Raw genomic sequence first — 23639 nt, forward strand, 5'->3', positions numbered from 1 at the left:
TATGGGATCTTCTCTTTTTTCTTGCAATATAAAACCTACAAGTCACTTATGGGCCATGCTGACACACCAATTATTTTCTCATGGTTGTGGAAATGCTCTTGCTAACCAAAACATAAGGTTTTATTCTGGCTTCTCTTAAAAGACCGGTTTAGCATAAGGAATTTGTTGAAATGGAGGAATATGGCGTTACAATCTTATACTTGTGTTCTCTGTGCTGCTGATACTGGAGAGTACCATCTCTTTCTCCACTGTCCTTTTGCTCGTACCTGCTGGAACTTTTGTTGATGTTCAAGTTGATGGCAACCTTCTTTTAGCAATGCAAGACCTTTAAAGACAAGTTACGAGTTCCTTTCTTCATGGAGATTATTATACTTCTCTGCTGGAGTATCTGGATAGTTCGTAATAATGTCATTTTCCAAAGAGTTGTACCCACAGTGGAGTAAGCAAAATATGCCTTTCGGAAGGAGTTTGCCATGGTTATCCATCGGGTAAAGCAGAAATATTTCCTCTTTATTAGCCTATGGCTGAAGCTCAATTGTAATGTTTCTCATTTTTCTTCCTCTCTTTCTTCGTTTCTTAGTTTCGCTTTCTTTGTACTGTTGTTCTTTTTTTAATAAAAAAATTCAGTAGGGGTGTTCTACCCCTTTTGTTTGCCTCAAAAATAGCTATTTGCTATATTTGCTATGCCATTCACTTGAGGGTTCGCCCTTTGTGTCCATTCTAGTTTGAGACGTGGAGGGTGGAAGATTTCTAGTGTTAATTAACAACAGAGAATTATAAACCATGAACATATTTTTTCAGAAAAGGTAGATTATTTTTGTGAAAGAAACCCCATATTCTGGAAGGCATTCCAAGCTTTACGGGCGAGCGCGACACTGACGCGTGGCCCCCCACCTCCGCTTTCCCCTTCCTCCCAAACCTCTAGACTAGAAACCCCGCAATCGCCGGCTGTCCAGGAAACCAACCGCCGCCGCCGCCATGGCCACTGCCGGAGCCTTCCACGCCGGCGGTCGCCTCCTCCTCCCGCTCCGACGCAGCCCCCGCGGGCCCAGCCCCTCACCATGGTCCCACTTCCGCACCCACCTCATCTCTTCCAAGCCGCCGCCCTCCGTCCCTCTCCCGCCGCCCGTGCCGCCGGCGCGCCCGTCCCCCGTGGGGTCCGCATTCGGGTCTCCTAGCAGAAAGGCCGGCGCGGTCGGGGCCGGGGCTGGCGCGGGTGTCGTCGGGTGGTACCTTGGCCTCCTGGACGCGCGGCCCGTGCTGACCAAGAGCGTCACCGCCGCTGCCATCTTCACCGCCGCGGACCTCTCCTCCCAGGTCGGGATCTTCTCCTGTCCCGGGTCGCTAGTAAAATGTAACCTTCTTCGCCCGGTATCGTGGAAACAGGAAATTGATCGATAGATTCCACGTGGTAGAATTTGTGCTACATTGTCAATTTATCATCGTATAGGACGCGATGCGATATATTTTAAACTGATGTTGTAATTGATGTCATAGTTGTGTTGGTGATCCTTTATAAGTTGTGTAATCATTTCAATTGTTAGTACCATTATAACCCGAAAGATATATGCAACCAGGTGCATCATTCTGAAAGTTTTCCTTCGTTTACACGTCTGTTTGCTGTTTAGGGGACATACATTTTAAATATGTGGTTGGCCAAGCTGATATACTGTTTATGTATGCCATTTCAATGAATTGATCTATAGCCTTCATAATATAAGTCCAACCATTTTCAGTTTATCCAAACCCTGAAGGGAATGGGCTATCGGCTATTTCAGCACTTCTGTAGTCACGGGTCTTATGTTTGTTAGCCCTATAATATTTAGCTTGATAATTTGACTCTTGGTGCCCCCTGGATGGGACCAAAGTTCAAAAAGGCACAACGCCTTAGGCGCGCCTAGGTGCGACTAGTCGCTAGTCGATGGGTTCCCGCCTGGCCTATGGGGGTAGGCAGACATCCAGGTGCAAGGCGGCGATTCGGCGGGCTAGGTGGTGCGGAGGCGGGCACGGAGGCGCGAACGCGCGGAAAATTGCCGCAGTGGGAGGTCGCCGGTGGGGGAGGAGGAGCTGCGAGCGGCGGCGGGCACGGGCGTGCGTGGGCGGCGGCGGGCGCGCACTAGAGCAGAGAGAGAGATGCCGGAGAGGAGAGGAAGAGGAATCGGTGGCGGCGGTGGCTGATGCGGGAGGAAGCGGATGTGGCTTGCGGCGGAGAGGATGCGGGAGACCGAGATGCGGCGTCATGTGGGAGACGAGTAGATGGATAAGGTTGGAGACCTGGAGTGGGATAAGGATGGAATAGTAGGCTGGACTGTTGCCTCTTGGGCCTTTCTATCTCTCTAAGCCAGCCTTCTATCTATCTAAGCCCACTATTCAGCTGTTTATTTTTTCTTTTAGAATATAAATATATGTATATTAGTATATACACAAAACGCCTAGAAAAACGCCTTGGAACGCCTAGGCTAGCCTAGGCTGGCCTAGGTGCTAGGCTAAGGGTCAGCGCCTAGAAAGCGCCTAGCGCCTTCTTGAACTTTGGATGGGACTTTTCACTGCTATTTATGCTGGCTATTACAATTAGATGTTGCTTCTAACACACTTTCATTTGCTTTTGCTATTGCGTTGTCAGATGCTCACGCTTGGTCCTGAGGATTCACTCGATTTTCTTAGGACCATGCGTATGGCTAGTTATGGGTTTCTGATCTCAGGACCTACCCTCCACCTTTGGTTCAATTTTATCTCAAAATTGTTCCCCAAAAAGGATGTGGTGAACACATTGAAGAAGATGTTTCTAGGGCAAGCAGTCTATGGACCAATTATTAACTCAGTTTTCTTCTCGTATAATGCAGGATTACAAGGTACTATTGCTTACATGCCTCCATATATACATTCTTCTGGCCTTCTATTTCTGATTGAGTTGCACAAAATCGTTTGTTGAATTTCAGTACTCCTTCTGTTCATTTTTCTAGTGTACCTTGAGTTATTTCTGCAATAGTTTATTAGTAGTTAAAAATCATAATTATTGACAAGTGCTTTTGAATCCTAATCCAATTTTATCAATTTTGTGGCACATAACTTATATATTATTAGACTTTGGTCAAAGCATGAATTTGGACAGTCAGACCATGCCTTGCGTGAGTACTTATTTATTGGGCATGCTTCTGTTACCGTATTTTGTTGCATTGCCCTATTGACTCCACCTATGCTGTTTCCTATGCTGACAATTACTCTGTTTTGGTGATGCATTAATAGAAATGATTATACAGCATGCTTGATCTGCATTTTCTCCTAAGTTTTATTTGTGTATGACTTCTATTTTATTATTGTAAAAAAGCTAATAATATGGAGTTCAGTTGGCACTAGTTGCTGAGTCCTCAAATTCTTAAAGACTCCTGCACTGTCCAAAAAGAAACAACTATATTCCTTCTATTTGATTATCTGTAAACACATGAATGGATCTGTTTACTATAATCTTGTTATCAAAGTGGTCCAGTGATAAAAATAGCACATCAGTGATACAGTGTGTTCCTGTTTCATATGATTCTTGTGAGATGCAACTATCAATGTACTGGGTACAAACTACTGGCTGGTGGCTGCACATGGTAGCATTTATTATTCTGTCTGTATTATGTGAAGGAAAGGAAGATATCCATCTGTAAGCAGGCTTGCACTTCTGTTAAAATATGGATCCCTTTCGTAATGAGTGCAAGCATTCTATTGTGTTAGCATATTTGATCTGATCTTATTAGTTCAAAATATTATCTTAATAGTTATTTCCTACTTCAATCTTGGTGGGCAGATGACTAATGTGTTCAAAGTTATATATATTGACACCTTTTATGTTGATTGATTTTTTTTTTGGTATACAATGCAAGAATCATTCTGAAAAGTTCGACTAGATAACTCTTAGAATCAAACTTCTGCACTCTAGTGTTTTCCTATTCTTTGCTTGCCTTGCTACCCAATGCACTCTGAGGCTTTGTAGATGTAATTAAGGCAGCCAAAGGCACAACTTTGCAGGCTATTTAGAAATTAATATATCTGAATGTTTGAGACACATAAACTAACTTGCATCAAACTCACTATAGTGTTGAAGGTTTGGCTGTTGCAAATACCTGGCCATTTATACTTCCAGTGTTTTATAGAAGAACAAAAATCCTTACCTGGTTTTCAAATGTATTAGTGAGGATGGCAGTAACCAACTTTTAGTTCATAAGTTGCAGTCTGAAAAACATAAAAATTATGGTACAATCAGTGCACTTTCCTCAAACATCACTTCAATGCCTTTTAGAGTTAGGATTCTTTCATTTCTCAGTATGTTTGATTGACTATCCATGTCAGTGAGGTGTAGATATTTTAAACTTACAAAGGGATGTTGTGTATAAGATAGTTGAAAGGATCAAGATGCCCAAGAGGGGGGAGGTGAATTGGACTAATTCTAAAATTCTTTGCAATAATTAAACCGAACGGTTAGCCCAATTAACCCCTTATGCCTAGAAAGTGTTTCTATTGATCTACCTGTTAGTCGCTGAATTCTTACTCTTGGTAGTAGAAGAATTCTTACTCTCATCGAGAGAGGATGACACTAGGAGTTGGGGCAATTTTCTGGTTTATTTCTCACACAAATGCCATGCCAACCTGAGGGGTTGGGGATACATATTTATAGGCTGCTAGCCAGCCAAGCATATGCCAAGATGCTAGTCTAAGATGCTGTCCTAGATGCTGTCCTATGCTGTCCTATGCTGTCCTCTAGTCAAGGATGTTGTCCTTGATGGGCAGCAAGACCACCATGCTGCTGTAGCCCCACAAAGACCTACACAGAGACTTATCCATCACTACCGCACAAAACTTTAGCAACCTATGTTCCAATCCTACTCTATCATGACAATTTCTATGAATGTAAAAGACAAGAATTGAATTGCTCAAAGTAAATGCTCAAAGTAAAGAGAGAAGGAGGAACGCGGCGATGTTTTGCCGAGATATCGGAGAGTCGCCACTCCCCACTAGTCCTCGTTGGAGCACCCGCGCAAGGGTGTAGCTCCCCCTTGATCCGCGCAAGGATCAAGTGCTCTCTACGGGTTGATTTTTTGACACTCCGTCGCGGTGAATCACCCACAACTGCTCACAACTTGAGTTGGGTTATCCACAAGCTCCGTCGGATGATCACCAAGCTCCCAATCACCACCAAGCCGTCTAGGTGATGGCGATCACCAAGAGTAACAAGCACGAACTCTCACTTGACCATGACAAGCCTAATGAGAAGGGTGGATGCACACTTTGCTATTCTTGCTTTCACTAATGAGGGCTCTCTTTGGGATTCTCAAATCTCAATTATCTCACTAGGATCTTGCTCTTCTTGGCACTCTCAAAGGTGTTTCTCAGTTGTTTGAATGAGCAAAAGTACCCCCACACACGAATGGAGGAAGTATTTATACACACGGCTGAAAAACGAACCGTTATGTGTCTCTGTGGGGTTCTTTCTCCAATTTGAGCTTCTTGTTCTCTTCCTTGAGTGCATCATTATTTTTCTCTTCCTTGAACTTCTTGTTCTCTTCTTCTAACTTATCATTCTCAAGAATCAAATCACTATCATTATCAAGAGTTTCTAGCACAATAGTGCTGTGGCTTTTGATCTCTTCAAGATCTTTCTTGAGCTTTTCATTGTCATTCTTGAGCTTGACAAACTCATCATAATCTTCGGTCTCAACCACTTGCTTGCCCTTGCTACTAGAACTTTGCTCAATGCTCTCAATGATCAAATCATTACATGATGTAGCTATATCAATTTTAACAACATCGTTAGTAGTATCATGTGGCTCATTGGATAAATATTCTTGAGCAATGACAAGATTATCATGATTAATTTTGAGAGTTGTATATTCATCTTTTAGCATATTATGGCTAGTGATGAGCTCATTATGTATCCTCTCAAGTTTATCATGTTTTTCTTTCTTTCTTAGAAGATTTGAGCTCCTTGAGTTTAGATGATATAACATCATTTGCTTCTCTAAGCTCAACACTAGCATTTTCGGCTATATCACATTTAGCTAAAAAAGAATCATTCTTAGCTTCTAACTTATCATTCTTAGCTCTAGTCTTTCTAATGATCCTAGTATATTTGTTTAGCAATTTGACAAGTTCATCATATGAAGGTGATTCAAATTCATCATCATCACTATCACTATCACAATCATCATTGTTAGCATGATCATCACTACTACTATCATCATCATTTGATACCTTTCGTTCACCCTTGGCCATAAGGCATAGGTGTGTAGAGGATGATAGCGGTGGTATTGGTGAAGATGATGAATAGTCAATCATAATGGCGGCCACTTTCTCATTATCACTATTATCATCGGATGAGTAACTTGATGAATCAATGTCCGTGAGCCAATCACCGACGATGTAGGCATTCCCATTATTCTTCTTCTTGTGGAAGTCCTTCTTGTCATCTTTTTTCTTGTATGGCTTGTTTTTCTTCTTATCTTCTTCTTCATTACTTGAGTCATCTTTCTTGCTCTTGTATTTGTTCTTGTACTTGTCTTTCCAATGGATCTAAGGGCTTTTTAGGAGTTACCTAGTGCTAGATTTAGCAAGTGTGCACCACACCTAACTCACTAGACTCACCTAGGTCAAGCTACCTGTCCATACCCCTCTTAATAGTACGGCCAAAGAAAAAACAAAGTTTTAAACTACTCTAAGTGTCTCTTCAACTCCAATCGACACTTAAAACTAGTCAATCCTTAACCTTGTCGTCCATCCTTTGAAAACCGAAACGATTTCCATCGTAGGGGCATGACCACCATGATTGCCCAATCGATCTCTATTACCATGACCTAACTTAATTGCCTCTGCAAAACACACGTTAGTCATAGTAATTATGTATTGTCATTAATCACTGAAACCCAATTAGGGACCTAGATGCTTTCAATAGTAAAAAGCAATATTTTGTTTTCTCGTGTTTACTTTTTAAGATAAGTTAAATAAACCAACCCACTACTATCTCTGAGTCATAGTTTTATCAAATAAGTGCTCTGATTTCTACTGGAAAACTGCAGTCTGTCCATAAGGAGCCTGTGTTGATTTGTTTTGATCCTTAGCTGCATTAACTAATTTGACTGTCATCCAACATAGTTAAAACACTCACACAAGGCTATAGCTTTCTTGGTGAACATTGTGATGTGAATGTTTCGAGTATTTCTATTGCCACCTACTTGCCTTGATGTGATTTAATCTTCTCGTACAGCTAATGGTTGATGCTGTTTGTATTTAGTCATTTCAATTTAGTTTTGGTAAAGTCTATGACCCATGGTATCATGGACCACAGTACTACTGGTCTGAGGATAACGTTGCATGTAGTAAACATCTAGTCACTTTGTACTGTTGAGCATGATATGAGAAACAGCATTCAGATAAGCTTACATGCAGTACACCCTCCCCATCAACTTTAGCGATCTGAAACCTTTTTGTTGCAAACTATTCTGGTATGCAGTCTCACATGCTATTTAATGGCTTTTCTGATCTGATACGCAGGTGAGACTGTTCCTGAGATCATTGCAAGATTGAAGAGGGATCTAGTTCCCACCATCAAAAGTGGACTTTTATATTGGCCAACTTGTGATTTCATTACTTTCAAGTTTGTTCCAGTTCATTTACAGGTAATTAAACCTGATGCATTCTATCTGCTTGGCTCAAAGCTTGTTTGGCAGCATTTCTAACCTGAATTTTATTTTTTTTCCCCAGCCGCTAGTGAGCAATTCATTCTCATTTCTTTGGACCATCTACATAACATATATGGCCAGCTTAAAGAAAGCAGATGTGGAGGTGGCCACGAGTACCTAGCTGTTGTCAAATTACTCAATTATCTGTCGATTCTTTGTACAAGGCGGACTTAATGGATGTCTCTTGGAACTAGGATGTTATCTGTTGTTTTATCGACCGATGATTTTAGGCTTTAGAGAGATGGATTGCTTCCAATTCATCCTTCACTTTTGGTTAGGGTATAGTGTCCACAGGGATTCTACTTGCCTATGTTTTTGGCTGAAGATCATTTTGTCTGGATGATCAAATTATACTAGGTCCATTGGTCTTCTATGATATCTTTCTACGGTCTTTGATCCTATGGGTCAAAAGTACATTTACTTAAACTAAATTCTCTGTATCTAGATGTAAGTGAACCTGTTCTTTGCCACACAACAATAAAAGACACGATTTGATCCTTTTCTTCACAGTTGGTTCATTTTAGTTTGCCCATAAATGCTTCATTTTCTTCTTTTGAGCTCGCTCCTACTGCAATGAAATCGTAATATACAGGCAGCAATGCACTTGCTTTTGTTTGAGCTTTTTGAGTCCTGGGGCACTCTCATGCCAACCCTATCTAATGCTTCACGCCATCTTGAGACTTAAACATTGATAGCGCCAAGGAGACTGCATGACCTGATCATCATGCCTATTGCTCTCATTCTGGAACCTTAGATTTGTTACATTGGAGTTGGGCATGAATCTCTGCCCTGACTCTGATTCTGCAGATGTCGATGACGACATCGTTGCTTCGGAGTCTGAATTGGATGGCTTCTCCTGCTTCGTCCTTCCAGCCCCAGTTGCCAGTGTCAGCTCCAGGTTGAAGTCTTCGGCCAGCTTGGCCTCCGTCTTGCCTGAGCTACCACACCATTGTTGGTGCTCGAGTTTTACTGTCGGTTTGGTTTGCGTTTCGGGAACTTTGTTTCCGTAGTTGTTTGTCTTGGTAATCTGCATCTGCATCATCAGCTGCTTCTGAACCTGGTACACGCGGTGCAGCTCGTGAACCTGAAGAAGAGAGCATCGAACAATTTCAGCATTATGAAGTCTATGGATACTGCTCTACTTGTGAGCAGGAAGTTCTGGTAACATGGTTTACCTGCTGCCTGAATGTTTGTTCTTGCCTCAGCATGGCCATCTTGATGTGTTCCTTCTCCATCCTTATCTCTGCCCGCTCCACACACAAGTATCAGCTCGCTGGGCTGGACTGTGTCTGCAACAAGAAGAAATGGATGTGAGATGCTAACACATTTGTCTGTCTCTGATGGTAACAATTTCTAGTGGTCAACTAAATAAGTTAATTAATGTTTTTACTCACCTTTGATTTGAAGAACTCTTCCCTGTCAGATAGGGTACATGGTACGATGGGGCATTTAATTTGTTGTAGTAATAAGTTGAATGGGTATCCAAAGATATCATAATAAATGTGGTGCTACATTGTTGTAGTTATATGCAATCTAAGCATCAATTGACAATTTGTCCTATGTGCTTGTACACCTGCAAGTGCACTGCTTCTGAGATTGGCTCAAAATTCTGAAGAAGAATATGGAAGCAGCCGTAGACTCTATTGGACTTGATATCATTCTGGGTCATATGACAGAAAAGGAGTTTCATTTTTGTTACTTCTCTTTAGCTGAAACAGTGATAGATTTGTATAGAAGCAGAGAAGCATTTTTTTAGGGCAAATCGAAGGTGAGATTTTCAAGGTTTCATTTCTTATGGATCTTGTACTCTCATTGCTCTGTTATTCCATAATAAACAAATATTTCCGGTTTGGCAGTCTGCACTTTCGTCAAGTAACCTAACGTTGTCCTCCACTGGCATAATGGTACAGAAGCAGAAACTTTTCTCCACATCTTTCTGCCTAAAATAAAATGAAAGCTAACAAAAAAGTACACACTTATAGTGTACTGACGTTAAATTCTTTCTGAAAGAATTCTGGAAGAAGAAAGGGGAAGATGATATATGTATCATAATTCTACAGTTCCTCAAAAAAAATGTATCATAATTCTACATCGTTATGTTTTCCCAACAAAATTATGCCTGCATGTCTTCCTGAGAAACAAGCTACTGATAAACTCGATCCTGGAGGAAACTCTGGAAAGAGTAGAGAGTTGAAGAACAAGTTTAGGAACACCTCTGGTTTCTTTCTTTACAAACTGAAGCAACAATAGACTTTCTGAACAACTGCTCCTTGATCATGAATGAAAATTACAAAAACACGACGACCGGTCAAGAACTTGACGATGGCATGCATGCAAAACGAGAAGCAAGAGTAGAGAGTTGACGATGGCAACAAGGATCAAGAGCGAAATAAAACGAGGCAAGAGCATGGAAGATCACACAGGGGCCTTGAGCTCACCTCTGCCTCAGGAGCTCCCACTGCTGAAGTACTGATTCCTCTGACGATGAAGCTGTGTTGGGCACCTCTCACAGGAGGGGGGAAGATCTCCTGGTAGTGGTAGCTACTGCTAGGCCAAAGGCACAACAGCTTTTGGCCCTGCTGAGAAGCAACAGGCAGCAGGATTTGCATGTGTATCAAATCTGGTGAGGCAGGAGGGGGGAGGGGGAGGGGGAGGGGATTTAAGATTTCTCCTCTGTCATTAGTTTTACTGTCATGGTGGGGCCCCCCTGTGGGCATGCCAAACAAATCCATGTCATTTAGGCCAATGGAGTTCATACGTGATAAAGGCTCCCAAGATGCTTCTATGTAGTGCCAAGAAAAGGATAGGACCAAGATAAGAAGCCCCAGCTATTATATTCTTCCTTCTTGCAACACTGAAATTCTTATGCGCCCCCCCCACTCCAGTTCTACAAACCGTTATGATTCTAATTTTAGCTGTTGTTCTGTTGCTGTATATATAACTTGAAATATATATGTTTATAGCACAAGCGCTTAATTAATGATCTGCTCAGGTTGATATATGCGGGGTTTAGCTCTCTGTGTGTAGTTGGTGCCTCTCCATGGGGTTTGTGTAGCCATGCCAGTTTTCAATGTTATTGCTGGATCAGCACATCAGAAGGGAGCACTGAACAGATAACTAGGCATGCAATGTTTTTGGATCTCATGCTCACATGTTCACTGGATTAAGATTATCAACACCAGTTGTCTCAAATAATGTATGTATGCACTTACATTACTGTCATTCAAAGTCAGAGGGTCATCTATCTTAGCAAGGTTATTAGCACCACATGATTGAGATAGCATGAGCAAAGTAAGCACGAGACCTTACCATTTTTACCATGTTATGTAGTAATATCTTTTTATTACAGTGGTCAGTGGATCTGTACCAGCAAAACCTAGATCCAGCAGTCAATCGATCCTGACCAGATTCAGAATTGAAGTTGGATCTTGTGTTGGCTTCCTATGCAGGCCGGCGTCGCTCTAGATTGCGTAATGTGATTGGATGATGAGTTATGTGGAGTGGTTGGTAACAATAACATGTGTTGGCCTGCTGGTCCTACCCCCCCCCCCCCCCCCCCCCCCCCCAGAATTTCTACGATGCAATGCAAGCAACAAACTGCTCATTCTCACTGGGGATTTGGAGTTATTCCAGGGATTGGGACAAGTCAGGGCCTGAAAAATCCAGGCCTGTATGATTAGTTCCAGACCATATTGTCAGCCCTGTCATTTTCCTTCTCATTGCCATCGGATGCAGGTCTCTGTCACCTCCTCCCCTCCCCAAGCTAGCTGGATGTATCTTGTAGATGCTTGTAGACTACTTGACCTTTGGTTAAGAGGACGTGTGGTTTTCTTTCATGGAGTACTCTGGTTGTTCACAGCCACAATATAATTCTAGTTGTCTTTTTTTTTGTGCCAAGGTAGTTGCCTGTATTATTTGAAGCACTGTTCTTTCTTTGTTAGTTGTTATTGCTTGGTACAACATCCATATGCGTGTGGTTAATTTACAGAGTTGTATTTTTTACCTAGTTTCTTTACTAGTTCGAGAACTATTATTGACAATGGTAGTTTAGATTCGAGCTTACTCCTGCACATGAAATTCTCAGTTTAAGTAACTGCACAAGGACTGAATGTTTAAGCCAACTTTTTTTTTTGAAACTTGTGAAGTGCAGTTTACCCTGCATAAAGCATTTTGTGCCGCTGAGCCCCTACAAAGATGCCAATTTCTGGGGGCAAAGTGAAACATTTTATCTTTTTTTATATGGGGTTAGGTGGCACAAAACACATTTTTATATTATTGATTTATTCAGTAATTGTCAGGTACTTGCATAGAAAAAAGTTGTTACAAGCAAATAACAACTCCCTGCCAGATACTACATACGAGACAAGTATCGCTCGTCAGTCCAAGCGGAGTCAAGTTTTTTCAGAAATTTAATTTACTTTTGCAAGATATATTATATATTGTCGAGCTCAATTCTCTATCAATATTTTTCCACAATCAAATTTCTAGCAGTCCCTCTCAAAACACCTGGAATGTGGAAATCATGCCCTCGTCAACCAAAGATTTGACACGTGTGGATGGGTTTAAGTTTTTTTTAAAAAAAAATCACAGAAAATATAGTTGTGAAAAGCCTTCAAAAAGGGTAGACGGTGATGATGTTTTCTTCGAATATAAGGCTTCGGGAAAAAGGGTTAATTTTGGCAAGTTCAATAGTTTCCGGCCATCTTATATAATATAAACAAGTCTACCAACATGTCTAGATATAATAATAGCCAGTAAAACATAAAGATCCAACCAAAAGAAAAGAGAGTTTAAGGTTCAATCCTAAGTAAAGAGAGGACTGAATTGCCATCTAAGCATAGTTTATGTTCTTTACGGTGGAATCTATTGCCTCCATCCCATAAAAAGTGTTGTTCTCACTTTCTGAGAAGTGAGACATTTCTAATTTTGACTAAACATATATAAGAAAATATTAATATTTATAGTGCATAACTAGTACCATTAGATACTTTCATAATAAACTTATTTGAAGATTTGAACATTATATTTGTAACACCTCGGGTGTTAGCCTTGCATAACTTGACTTGCATAGCATGAGCATGATCATAAAGCATTCATATATAAGCTTTGACACTTGAAACATTGGGTTGCAACATCTGCAACGTTTGCTTATTATCGCCTGTTTCTTAAACATATGCAACTTTTCTCGTTATTTCATGTCTCCATGTGTCTATGCATATGATCATGAGTGGACACATGTACTTGGTGGATGTGAGTCACACAAACATGTAGCCACACCTAGGGTAGCAAATAGAACCTTGTTCAAGGTTGCATTTCATGAACAACACTTAAGCTTTCTTGTGATTACACTAACTAGCTCAATGAGTGACTACTACATGAAATGATTGAATGACCTTGCAAATTGCTTAAACATGTTTAGAGTATCATTATGAACAACTTTGATATTCATGGTTAGGGGTAAAAAGGTCATTAAGCCATGCTTTGATGTGTATCATCATTTAAAAGTGACATGTTTGACCAAAGTTGAGCTAGGTGTTAGAGACCTTGCATGGAGGGGATCACTAAAGCAATGTTGTAGTGTTTTACATAAGGAACAACTTTTATTTTTGGGTCACTAACTGATTCAGCTCCTAACATGTGTGAAATTGGATCACAAAAATCAGTAAAATCAACATCTCATGACTTATGAAATTTTGCTAAGTCCTGGATCACTGACAGCCTGACAAGCCGACCTTGATCATGATTTTACTCAGTTTATGTTGCGAGTTAGCACGAGATCATTGAACAACATTTGGAGATGGTACTTAGGACTACGACTTTGGTTCTGAAAGAAATCACTGAATCGCTTTGCATAGGGAGTTAACTCGATTGCAAAACCCGCTGTCAGGCTCGGCTTGCTTAACTGACGAACTGAACGAAGCCGTTCAGTGGCTGACCACCGGCAGAGCCTGCGCGCCGCGTGTCCGCGGCGACGGCCGCGCGTCGCCGTTGCCCTGACCGCGCAGGCCATGACGCGCCTGAGCGCGGCTTCAACACTCCAGCGTCCGCCCGCACTCAACAGCGCTCCATTTTTGCATTTCGCCTCCTCCCTCCTCGCCGCAGCGCAGCAGCAAGCTCGTTCCGCCTCCGCCATCGCCATAGCCCGCGCAAGCTCGCACCGAGCCGCCTTTTCGTCACCACAGCAGCACCACAAGATCCCCAGCAACCCACAGCATCCACCAGTGCACGCTGTTCAAGCTTGGTAAGCCACCGTGCCGTGCAACGCCTCGCTGGAGCTCCGCTGCTAGCCCCGTCTCCGTGGCCACGCCGCCACCGTCCACCCTAGGCCACAATAGGGCGCTAGATAGCTCCGCCGCAGCTCGGTGATGCTCGGCGTAGCGTTCGATCGAGCCGCCATAGCCCTCATCGGCGTAGCGCCGTCGTCCAGCGCCGCCGCTAAGCCATGAGCACCGCCGCTGTACATAGCCCCGACGAGAGGTTCCACCGAGTAGCTCATCCGGTGCGCTAGGTCACGTAGGTCGCTCGGTGAAGACGTCACCGCTGGCGGACTCGCCGTCGATGAGCCATGGCCGCGCGATCTTGCTCAGCGCCGCCGGCTCTGTTTTGGTTTCGCTGACCGGTGGGGTCAACTGACCAGTGGGTCCCGCGTGTCAGCGACTCCATGTTTTAAAGCTAGTTCATTTTGAATGCAGATTTCATATGTTTTGTAATTTTTGTATCTTCAGTTTGGTAGCTTCAAAAATTATGGAATAAACTTGTTAGTGTTCCTTAGGAAGTGTAGTATTTAGGAAAAATATGTTTTTAACATTTACAGTAGAAATTTTTGGAGATTTAAATAGGGATTTGAAATGTGCTTTTGAATGCATTCAAATTTGTTTATTTTATATCTAGAGTTCCTGTGCTCCAAAATTTATGAAATTTTTGTGGTAAGCTAGTATTAGCATATATGAACTCTGGTAAAAATTTGAGGACCAGTGCATGTGTAGATTTATAGTTATAGATTTTTCTTTTATAAATAGTTAATCCTTGCATGAATTTTTATAAATTATTTAGGAATCCAAAATTCATGAAATTTGTTGGAGGTAATCCTAGTACCATATGGATGCTAAGAAAAATAGGAAATCTGTTGCTTGACACTTTTCAATTGGGTTTTCCATTTATGCTATTTCAAGCCTTGCTTCCTTGTCATTTTTGTATAGGATGTTCTACTTGGTAAAATGACATAAAACTTTTACAATAGTCCTTTGATAGCATTAGTAAGGCACTGCAAATTTTTGAGAATTTTTGAAGTACATCTGATATATGTTTATTATTTAACCTAAATATCTCAGTAAAATAATAAAGGCATTTAAATAAATAGTTTGAGCTTCACCATTATATTATCTAAAATGTATTTGGTATGCTTACACTGCTGGTAGATTTTATGTTGTCAAATTTGGAATGATTACATGGAGTAGACGTATTGTTACTTTGTATTGCATGTTGAATAGTTTCTGGACAGATTCTGGAGTTTGATGAATTGCATGTTGAAAATGATGTGTACTGTAAAAATAGTTAATAACAAAGTTGTAGAGAATTGGATAAGCTTTTCAGAAAGTCTAGGATCACTATGTTTGGATTTGTAAAACTCCAGTTATGAGTGAAACAAGTAGCTACTGTTTTGTGGTATAGTCAATGTATTGTAGAAGTAGTTAATTAATAATCGAGAAGAGATATGCACCTACTCAATAAACATGATGCACTAGTTAACATATATGCATTCGTAATACTTATGCCATATTCATGCATCTAGGATCGGAGGAAGAGATTACGTTGCTGGAATTCGAAGAAGCAGAGGAAGGGAACCAGCAGGAGGATCCGCAGGCTGCAGCTCCCGAAGGCATGGAGCAGAACCCTGAAGAGCTTCCGGAGTGTCCTGACCACCGCCCTACTTCCTTCCTGCGAGGCAAAGTCTCCCAATAATTTACAAATGTTTACTTACGTACTTATGATTGATGCATTAGGTTATAAGAGTTGAATGGAACCACTTGATGCATGTAAATTCCTTGTCCAGATATTAACCCTTTAATCGGTATAGGTCCAGGATCGAATAAATGCTTAGCCATGCTTAGACTGGTAGAAGTCGGGTGATGTCCTGTCACCTGCGAGATATAGGTGGATACCAAAGCACGGTTGGCTATATCTGCTATCATGGAACAGAACCATGGGGTAAAAGAAAATCAAGACCGGACGGGAAGTCGATAGAGAAGCAGCAAGACATGGAGGTCTTGGGTGCGGATCTATCTCCGTCTATGTCGGTTAAGGACCGTACCATTGTTGGCGCTTCTGACAAGATTGAACGCATGCCTCTCACTTAGCTGGCCGGATAACTCGTTCCGACCATAAAGCCGAGTAATTCAACTCAGGCCGGGAACCGTTCTGTTGTGCGCTCCTTCCGGGGAACGATCAGACTGAGCCCAAGGGCAGGCTTGGCCTGAGCATCCTGGCATCTGGTGTTCCAGATTGTGCGGCGCGGTACGGACCCGCGAAATGTGTACCTGAGTTGTACCAAAGGTGACCTAAGGCTATCGTGGCTGGTAGACCTGGGTTTGTGTTAGGAATAAATTCCCAGCTGGTTGAAATCGATTCGAATCGCCGTCTCTCCCGGATAGTGAGAAACTTGGCTAGTCCCAACATCGTAGTAACTGTGTTATGGAACATGATGGTTCGGATAAATATGGAATTACAATACCTGCTATGGTTACTATTGTATGCTTCTAAATGATATACCACATGTTTGGCACAGGATAGTTGCTAATCTAGAAAATGGATAGTTATATTTAACTTGATAAAGTAATCATAATTGTACAATGGGTCAATTGCCTTTCATGTAAAATGTTGTCAAGTTATGTCCACTTATATAGCCTTGCATAATCCTTGGAGTCATTTTATTTCTGGTTCATGACGGGTAAGTCTAGCTGAGTACCTTCTCGTACTCAGGGTTTATTTTCCCATTGTTGCAGATGGCACTGTGTATCATGGTTATTGCAAGAGTTGCTTCTATCCCGCTATGGATGAGGAGTAAGCCTTGGGCAGGCTTCTTTATTAATTCCTATCCTTGCTTTTGTGGACCGTGATCCAACTTGGCACTGTATTAAACTATGTTGCAAACTTTATTTTCGAACTTAATTGCTTCCACTTTATTTATCAAACTCGGTTTGTAATAACTTTTATTCGTACTCTGATGATGAATTGTATCTGTGAACTTTATGTAATATGTGGCATGTATGTTGAATCCGGTACGATCTTGGTTGTTGTAAATCGTTTATCGAGACCCGTCGTGGTACTCGATGGACTACCGGGTTTATATGGGTTCAAGTATGACAGTGCGACCGCTTGTGGGCTGCCATTGTACTTGTACTCTTATAAATTGGTCGGTTCTGTGACAGCTGGTATCAGAGCAAGATTCAACGTTATTTGTCACAAGTGTATTTAAAACAAAAGTTTTTGTTTTCCAAAAACCCTTCTCTAGCAACTATTAGTTATATAATAGGTATTTGAAATCTAAAGTGTGCCAATGATCACTTTCCTTATGCCCAAATTAAGGACTATTAGGTGGCTATTTAAGTACTAACATGGGGGTTTTTACTTCGTCGTCCATACGGCGTGCTATAGTATGGATGCCATTCACTTGAGTGGTAATGTATGGATCAAATGCCTCTACGCCAAGGTAAGATGATGGGTGTATGACCGCAAGATGTGAGAGTGCGGTCGGGAAGAGTTAGCTTTGGTACGGCTATGTATGCATGCTTGCATGTGTATATGGTACATATTTAATTGTGGGTTTAAATTATTGTCGGGTAGATTGATACGGAAGTATATGTATGGGTATACATATATGGAAGTATTTACAATTACATTCTGCATATTTCATTATGGGTTTAGGGCTGAAATGAAATTTTATGTAGGTACACTAACAACAAAACGTGTAGCTCGACTAGTTATGCTATTTATGAGAGAACGTATATATGCCACCGTGTCTACCGTTAGAAACAAATTTTTTTCCTAAGTTTGTGAGGACGTATGGCACGAGCATGCATCATGTTAATTACCATTCACATAATTACATTGTTCCTCCCCTTATAAAATTCTTACTTGGTTATGTAACTCTTATCCATTATGGCATTGTCTCACAAGGGGTACATGTTAATGGTACAGATGGCACACACCAAGCAGACTGCTCGCAAGTCCATCGGAGGCAAAGCTCCTAGCCGTCAGCTTGCTCCACGTACCCGTCAACGTCACATGTTCCTTGGAGAGTTCGGGATGCCTACATTCTTGTGGAGAGTGCTTAGCTATGTAGGCTATCCTGATGGAATGGAACCCCGCTACTTCTGGGCGAATGAGCAGTTGGGAGAAGGTCTCTTGGTTACTGTGGAGGCCGTTGTTCGTCCTCGAGGTGATGATTCTGAGTGGACAGGCTAGTGTTATGAGTCAACTGGTAGGACTGCTGAAGAAGCAGCTGGCAGGGCAGCCTTTGGGATCCTGAGGGATATCATGGATCATTTTCCTCAGGAGCTGGCAGCCGCTTTGGTAGGAGTCTTTCTGAGGGGCAACCCCTCCACTGACTCATGGCAGCAGGCAAGAGGAAGATCTTTGGAGATTGGTGTAGCCAAAGGGCAGAACAGTGATAACCCTTCCATGAGTGCCATGTTCGTAGTGATGAGAGTGTTAGATGGAGTAGAAGGTAGCCTCAGACGTGTTTCTGGTGCTCTTGGTCATGCCTGCGAGGACCGACGTCAGCTTCAGAGGGAGCACGACGCCGAGATTGAGAGGCTCACTAAAGAGATGACTCGGTTAACTCACCAAAGGAATGCGGCCTGGACCAGGGAAGATGTTCTGAGAGCTCGACAGTTCGAGCTAGGGCAGCAGCTGGCCAATGCGGAAGAATACAACGATAATCTACATGAAGAGGTTCATCTATTGAACAACCAGCTCCACCCTTATATCCCACCTAGAGCCACAGAGATGGATCTAGAAGGGGACGAGGAAGAAGAAGAAGTAGAGCCTGAAGAAGAAGTGGAGCACGAAGAAGGAGATGATCCTATCTCTGACCTCGATAGTGATCATGATGAGGATTAGATCGCTTAGTACTTAATGGAAGGTCTAATGTATCACCTTTATTCATGTAACGGACCTGTAGTTCGAATCTGGCATTAGTAACCCGACTATCATGTAATGTTGATTAATCGCACGTTTGGATGAACATCAATGCAATTCCAGTCCTTTGTCGGTAACCATGATTTAAATTTGCATGCGTTATGAGCACGATAAGTGGTCTAATTGGGGATGTCATGTTGCGAGAATGAAGTGTTATGCCTATGTTTTTATTGTGATCTTGAGAATTTTCTCCAGTAATTTCAGTTTGGCATGAGTACCTAATTCATCTACAATCTCTTGGCATCAACCAATAATCGCTTATTGTTGCAACTTCGCAGATGACGCGCACCCATGCTGGAGTTGGTGGTAGCTAGGATGGCAACCATGATGACTTGCCACCCCCACCGCCGCCGTCTGCTCAGGAGTTCTTTACCCAGTTCCTAGGGAGCCAGAGGACAATGGAGGAAGCTTTGCGCCTCATCGCGTAAAACACTGCTCGTGGCCACCCACATCAACCAGGGGCCGAGCCAAATCAGCACAATACATTCAAGGAGTTTCTGGATACGAAGCCTCCAATCTTCAAGGTGGCTGAGGAACCACTACAGGCTGACGAGTGGTTGAATACCATTGAGCAGAAATTTCGTCTGCTAAGGGTCACAGAGCACCTGAAAGCTGAATATGCTTCTCATCAATTGCAAGGACCAGTAGGGATCTGGTGGACACATTTTCTGTCATCTTTGCCTGCTAGCGCGCGAGTGACATGGGAATAGTTCAAGCTAGCTTTTAGGGGACACCATATTCCCTCGGGCCTAATGCGCATGAAAGCAGCCGAATTTATGAGGCTCACTCAAGGAACAAAGTCACTCACAGAATATATGCACGCATTCAACAACTTGTCCAGATATGCTCCAAGTTTCGTGGATACTGAAGAGAAAAAGATAGAGAGTTTCAAGCGAGGTCTGGGTACTAAACTTATGAAGACTATGGCAAATTCTAGATGTGCCACATACAATGAGTTTATTAGTGATGCCTTGACCCAAGAAAACCACAACAACAACATGCATGCAGTTGCTAAGGGTCGCAAGAGGGCATATGAGGCCGGTGCATCCGGATCCTTCCAGTCAAAAGCACCTATCACAGCTAGGCCACAATTCCGTCCACCTGCACCCAAGTTTAGACCTCCACCACCGAAAGCTCAGAATAACAGGCCACAAAAACCATTCCATAAGGTGTTCACTATTGCCCTACCAAAAGGAAATGGCAATCAGGACAGCTCCACCGGATTCAGAAGTAATCAACCATGTTTCAACTGCAACCAAGGGTCATTGGTCCAAGGAGTGCCCCCACCCCAAAAAAATAGCAACCAGAATCAGAACAATCAGAGACAGGCGAATGCCAGGGCACGTCAGGGACAAGTGCATTATACTGCTGTAGAAGAAGTGCCCACCGGAGAAGTTGTCACGGCTGGTATGTTTCTCGTCAACAAGCATCCCGCTGTTGTTTTATTTGATTCAGGAGCTTCTCATTCATTTATGAGTCAAGCATTTGCATCTAGACATGATCAAGAAATAATTGAAGTAAGCAAAGGGGGTTTTAACATAAGTTCAGCAGGGGGAACTGTTACTACCAAAAAGATAGTCAAAAATGTACTCATCTCTATACAAGGGAGGGAGTACATAATAGATTTGATAATATTGCCTGGGTTATCGATAAGTGTAATCTTAGGCATGAATTGGATGAAGGATCATGGTGTTCTTATTGACACTAGCACCCATACTATTATGTTGAGAGAACCCACGGGAGGGAATGCTTTTCTAGTACCACTCTCCCGTGATTTTGAACCCCAACATTTAGCCTATGCTATCCAAACCACCACAATATGTGATATCCCCGTGGTTTGTGATTTTCCAGATGTATTTCCTGAGGAATTACTAGGTCTACCCCTGGATAGGGACATGGAATTTAAGATCGAATTAGTGCCAGGTACGGCACCCATATCCAGAAGGCCCTATAGAATGCCACCCAATGAGTTAGCGGAACTTAAGGTTCAATTGCAAGATCTATTGGACAAGGGTCTTATCCAACCTAGCTCATCTCCGTGGGGATGTCCAGCCTTGTTTGTGAAAAAGAAAGACAAGTCACTGAGAATGTGTGTAGATTATAGACCACTCAATGCTGTGACCATCAAGAACAAATATCCGTTGCCCCGCATCGACATCTTGTTCGATCAGCTAGCGAAGGCAAAGGTATTCTCCAAAATTGACTTGAGATCAGGCTACCATCAGATAAAGATCAGACCGGAGGATATACCTAAAACTGCTTTCTCTACTAGGTATGGCTTATACGAGTATTTGGTTATGTCTTTCGGACTAACAAATGCTCCCGCCTACTTCATGTACCTGATGAACTCGGTATTCATGCCCGAACTTGACAAGTTTGTGGTCGTGTTTATCGATGATATATTGATTTATTCAGAAAATGAGTCAGATCATGAAGAGCATCTGAGGATTGTCCTATCCAGACTGAGGGAGCATAAGCTATATGCCAAGTTTAGCAAATGTGAATTTTGGATGAGCAAAGTACCTTTCTTAGGTCACATTTTATCTAGAGATGGAATCTCAGTAGACCCATCCAAAGTACAAGAGGTCATGGATTGGAAAGCCCCAACTTCGGTTCATGAAGTTCAGAGTTTTCTAGGGTTAGCAGGATACTATCGCCGGTTTATTCCAGATTTCTCAAAGATAGCTAAGCCTATGACCAGACTACTTTAGAAAGATGAGAAGTACAAATGGACACCAGAATGTGAAACAGCTTTTCACACCCTCAGAACTTTGTTGACTACAGCACCTGTGCTAGCACAACCAGACATTGAAAAGCCTTTTGATGTATTCTGTGATGCATCAGGAATAGGTTTAGGATGTGTGCTTATGCAAGAAGGAAGAGTAATTGCATATGCTTCTCGGCAATTGAGAAAACATGAAGTCAACTACCCTACACATGATTTGGAACTTGCAGCCATTGTCCATGCATTAAAGATATGGGGACATTACTTGTTGGGCAATGTATGTCATATCTATACTGACCATAAAAGTCTCAAGTATATCTTTACCCAGCCAGAGCTGAACATGAGACAACGAAGATGGTTAGAATTGATTAAGGACTACAATTTAGAAGTGCATTACCATCCGGGTAAAGCTAATGTAGTAGCCGATGCACTCAGTCAGAAGTCCCATTGCAACATTGTGGAAGCATTATTGGAAGATGGATTCAACTTATTACATCCTGCTGTACTACACAATATCATGATCAGTTGTTCACTGGACAGAAAAATCATAGAGCTACAGTAGACAGATGTAGGAATAAGTCACATCAAGAGAAAAATGCAAGAGCAGGAAACCAAACATTTTAGATTGGACGAAAGAGGTGTATTATGGTTTGAGGACCGGCTAGTGGTACCAAAAGACCGTGAGCTAAGGAATCAAATTTTAGATGAAGCTCACTCGTCCAAATTATCCATCCATCCGGGTAGTAGTAAGATGTATCAAGATTTAAAAACTCATTTTTGGTGGACTAAGATGAAGAAAGAGATCACAACCTATGTTGCTAGGTGTGATAACTGTAGTAGAGTAAAAGCTGTCCATATGAAAACTGCTGGGTTACTTCAGCCATTGCCGATTCCAGGATGGAAATGGGAGAAAATCATCATGGATTTTATCACAGGCCTTCCAATGATGCCAAAAGGTCATGATTCAATCTGGGTTATTGTTGATCGTCTCACCAAGTCAGCACACTTTATACCCGTGAACACACAATATATAGTTGGAAAATACGCTGAGATATATGTTTCCCAGATCGTGAGACTACATGGAGTACCCAGGACTATAATCTCAGATCGAGGACCACAGTTCATAGCTCATTTCTGGGAGCACTTACACCAGGCTTTGGGAACCAAGCTAATCAGAAGTTCGGCATATCATCCGCAAACTTCAGGACAGACAGAGCGAGTGAACCAAATCCTAGAAGATTTACTTAGAGCTTGTGTTATATCTTCAAAAGGTTCATGGGAGAAATGGTTACCTTTAGCTGAGTTCTCCTATAACAACAGTTATCAAGCGAGTATCAAGATGGCTCCATTTGAAGCCTTGTATGGCAGAAAATGCAGAACTCCATTGAACTGGATTGAGCCCGGTGAAAGGAGATACTTTGGTATTGACTTTGTCAATGAAGCCAAAGAGCAAGTACGTATCATCCAACAACATATGAAGGCAGCTCAATCAAGACAAAAGAGTTATGCCAACAGAAGAAGAAGGCCACTAACTTTTGAAGTGGGTGAATATGTATACTTGAGAGTATCACCCATGAAAGGTGTGAAAAGATTTGGGATGAAAAAGAAGCTTTCGCCAAGATATGTAGGGCCATACAAAATTTTGGAACGAAAAGGAAATGTTGCATATAAGTTACAACTTCCACCAGAGATGAGTGCAATCTTTGATGTGTTCCATGTTTCTCAGTTAAAGAAATGTCTTCGAGTACCTAAAGAAGCTATTGCACCCACCAACGTGCAGCTTCAATCGGATTTGACCTATGAAGAAAAGCCAATTCGAGTATTAGAGGAGATGGAGAGAGTAACAAGGAGTAAGATTATTAAATTCTATAAGGTGGTGTAGAACAATCATAGTGAACAAGATGCTATGTGGGAAAGAGAAGATTATCTATGAGAAGTTTATCCCGCCTTTTTTCAAGAATGGTAGGTCTTGTAAATCTCGGGACGAGATTTTTATA

At 42.0% G+C, this 23639-nt stretch overlaps 2 protein-coding genes across 4 annotated transcripts; one reads left to right on the plus strand and one right to left on the minus strand.

Annotated features, from left to right (window-relative positions):
• Positions 1 to 895: 895 nt before the first annotated feature.
• On the plus strand, positions 896 to 8217 carry LOC136504333 (uncharacterized). The gene is made up of 4 exons (XM_066499219.1): positions 896 to 1317; positions 2624 to 2852; positions 7531 to 7655; positions 7741 to 8217. The coding sequence occupies exons 1-4, from the start codon at positions 979 to 981 to the stop codon at positions 7837 to 7839; spliced, it is 792 nt and encodes a 263-aa protein (XP_066355316.1). The 5' UTR covers positions 896 to 978; the 3' UTR covers positions 7840 to 8217.
• Positions 8218 to 8236: 19 nt separating this feature from the next.
• LOC136504334 (uncharacterized) lies at positions 8237 to 10351 on the minus strand. Of its 3 annotated transcripts, none has more exons than XM_066499220.1 (3): positions 10157 to 10351; positions 8894 to 9007; positions 8306 to 8802 (listed from the first exon to the last, which is right to left on the minus strand). In XM_066499220.1, the coding sequence occupies exons 2-3, from the start codon at positions 8951 to 8953 to the stop codon at positions 8383 to 8385; spliced, it is 480 nt and encodes a 159-aa protein (XP_066355317.1). In that variant the 5' UTR covers positions 8954 to 9007; positions 10157 to 10351; the 3' UTR covers positions 8306 to 8382. The 3 variants fall into 3 exon arrangements, with proteins under 3 accessions (XP_066355319.1, XP_066355317.1, XP_066355318.1); XM_066499221.1 differs by having other exon boundaries at positions 9113 to 10351; XM_066499222.1 differs by lacking the exon at positions 10157 to 10351 and having other exon boundaries at positions 8237 to 8802; positions 8894 to 8968.
• Between the last annotated feature and the right edge of the window lie 13288 nt (positions 10352 to 23639).

Source organism: Miscanthus floridulus, chromosome 14 (assembly GCF_019320115.1).
Source record: "Miscanthus floridulus cultivar M001 chromosome 14, ASM1932011v1, whole genome shotgun sequence".
Classification (NCBI taxonomy): Eukaryota; Viridiplantae; Streptophyta; class Magnoliopsida; order Poales; family Poaceae; genus Miscanthus; species Miscanthus floridulus.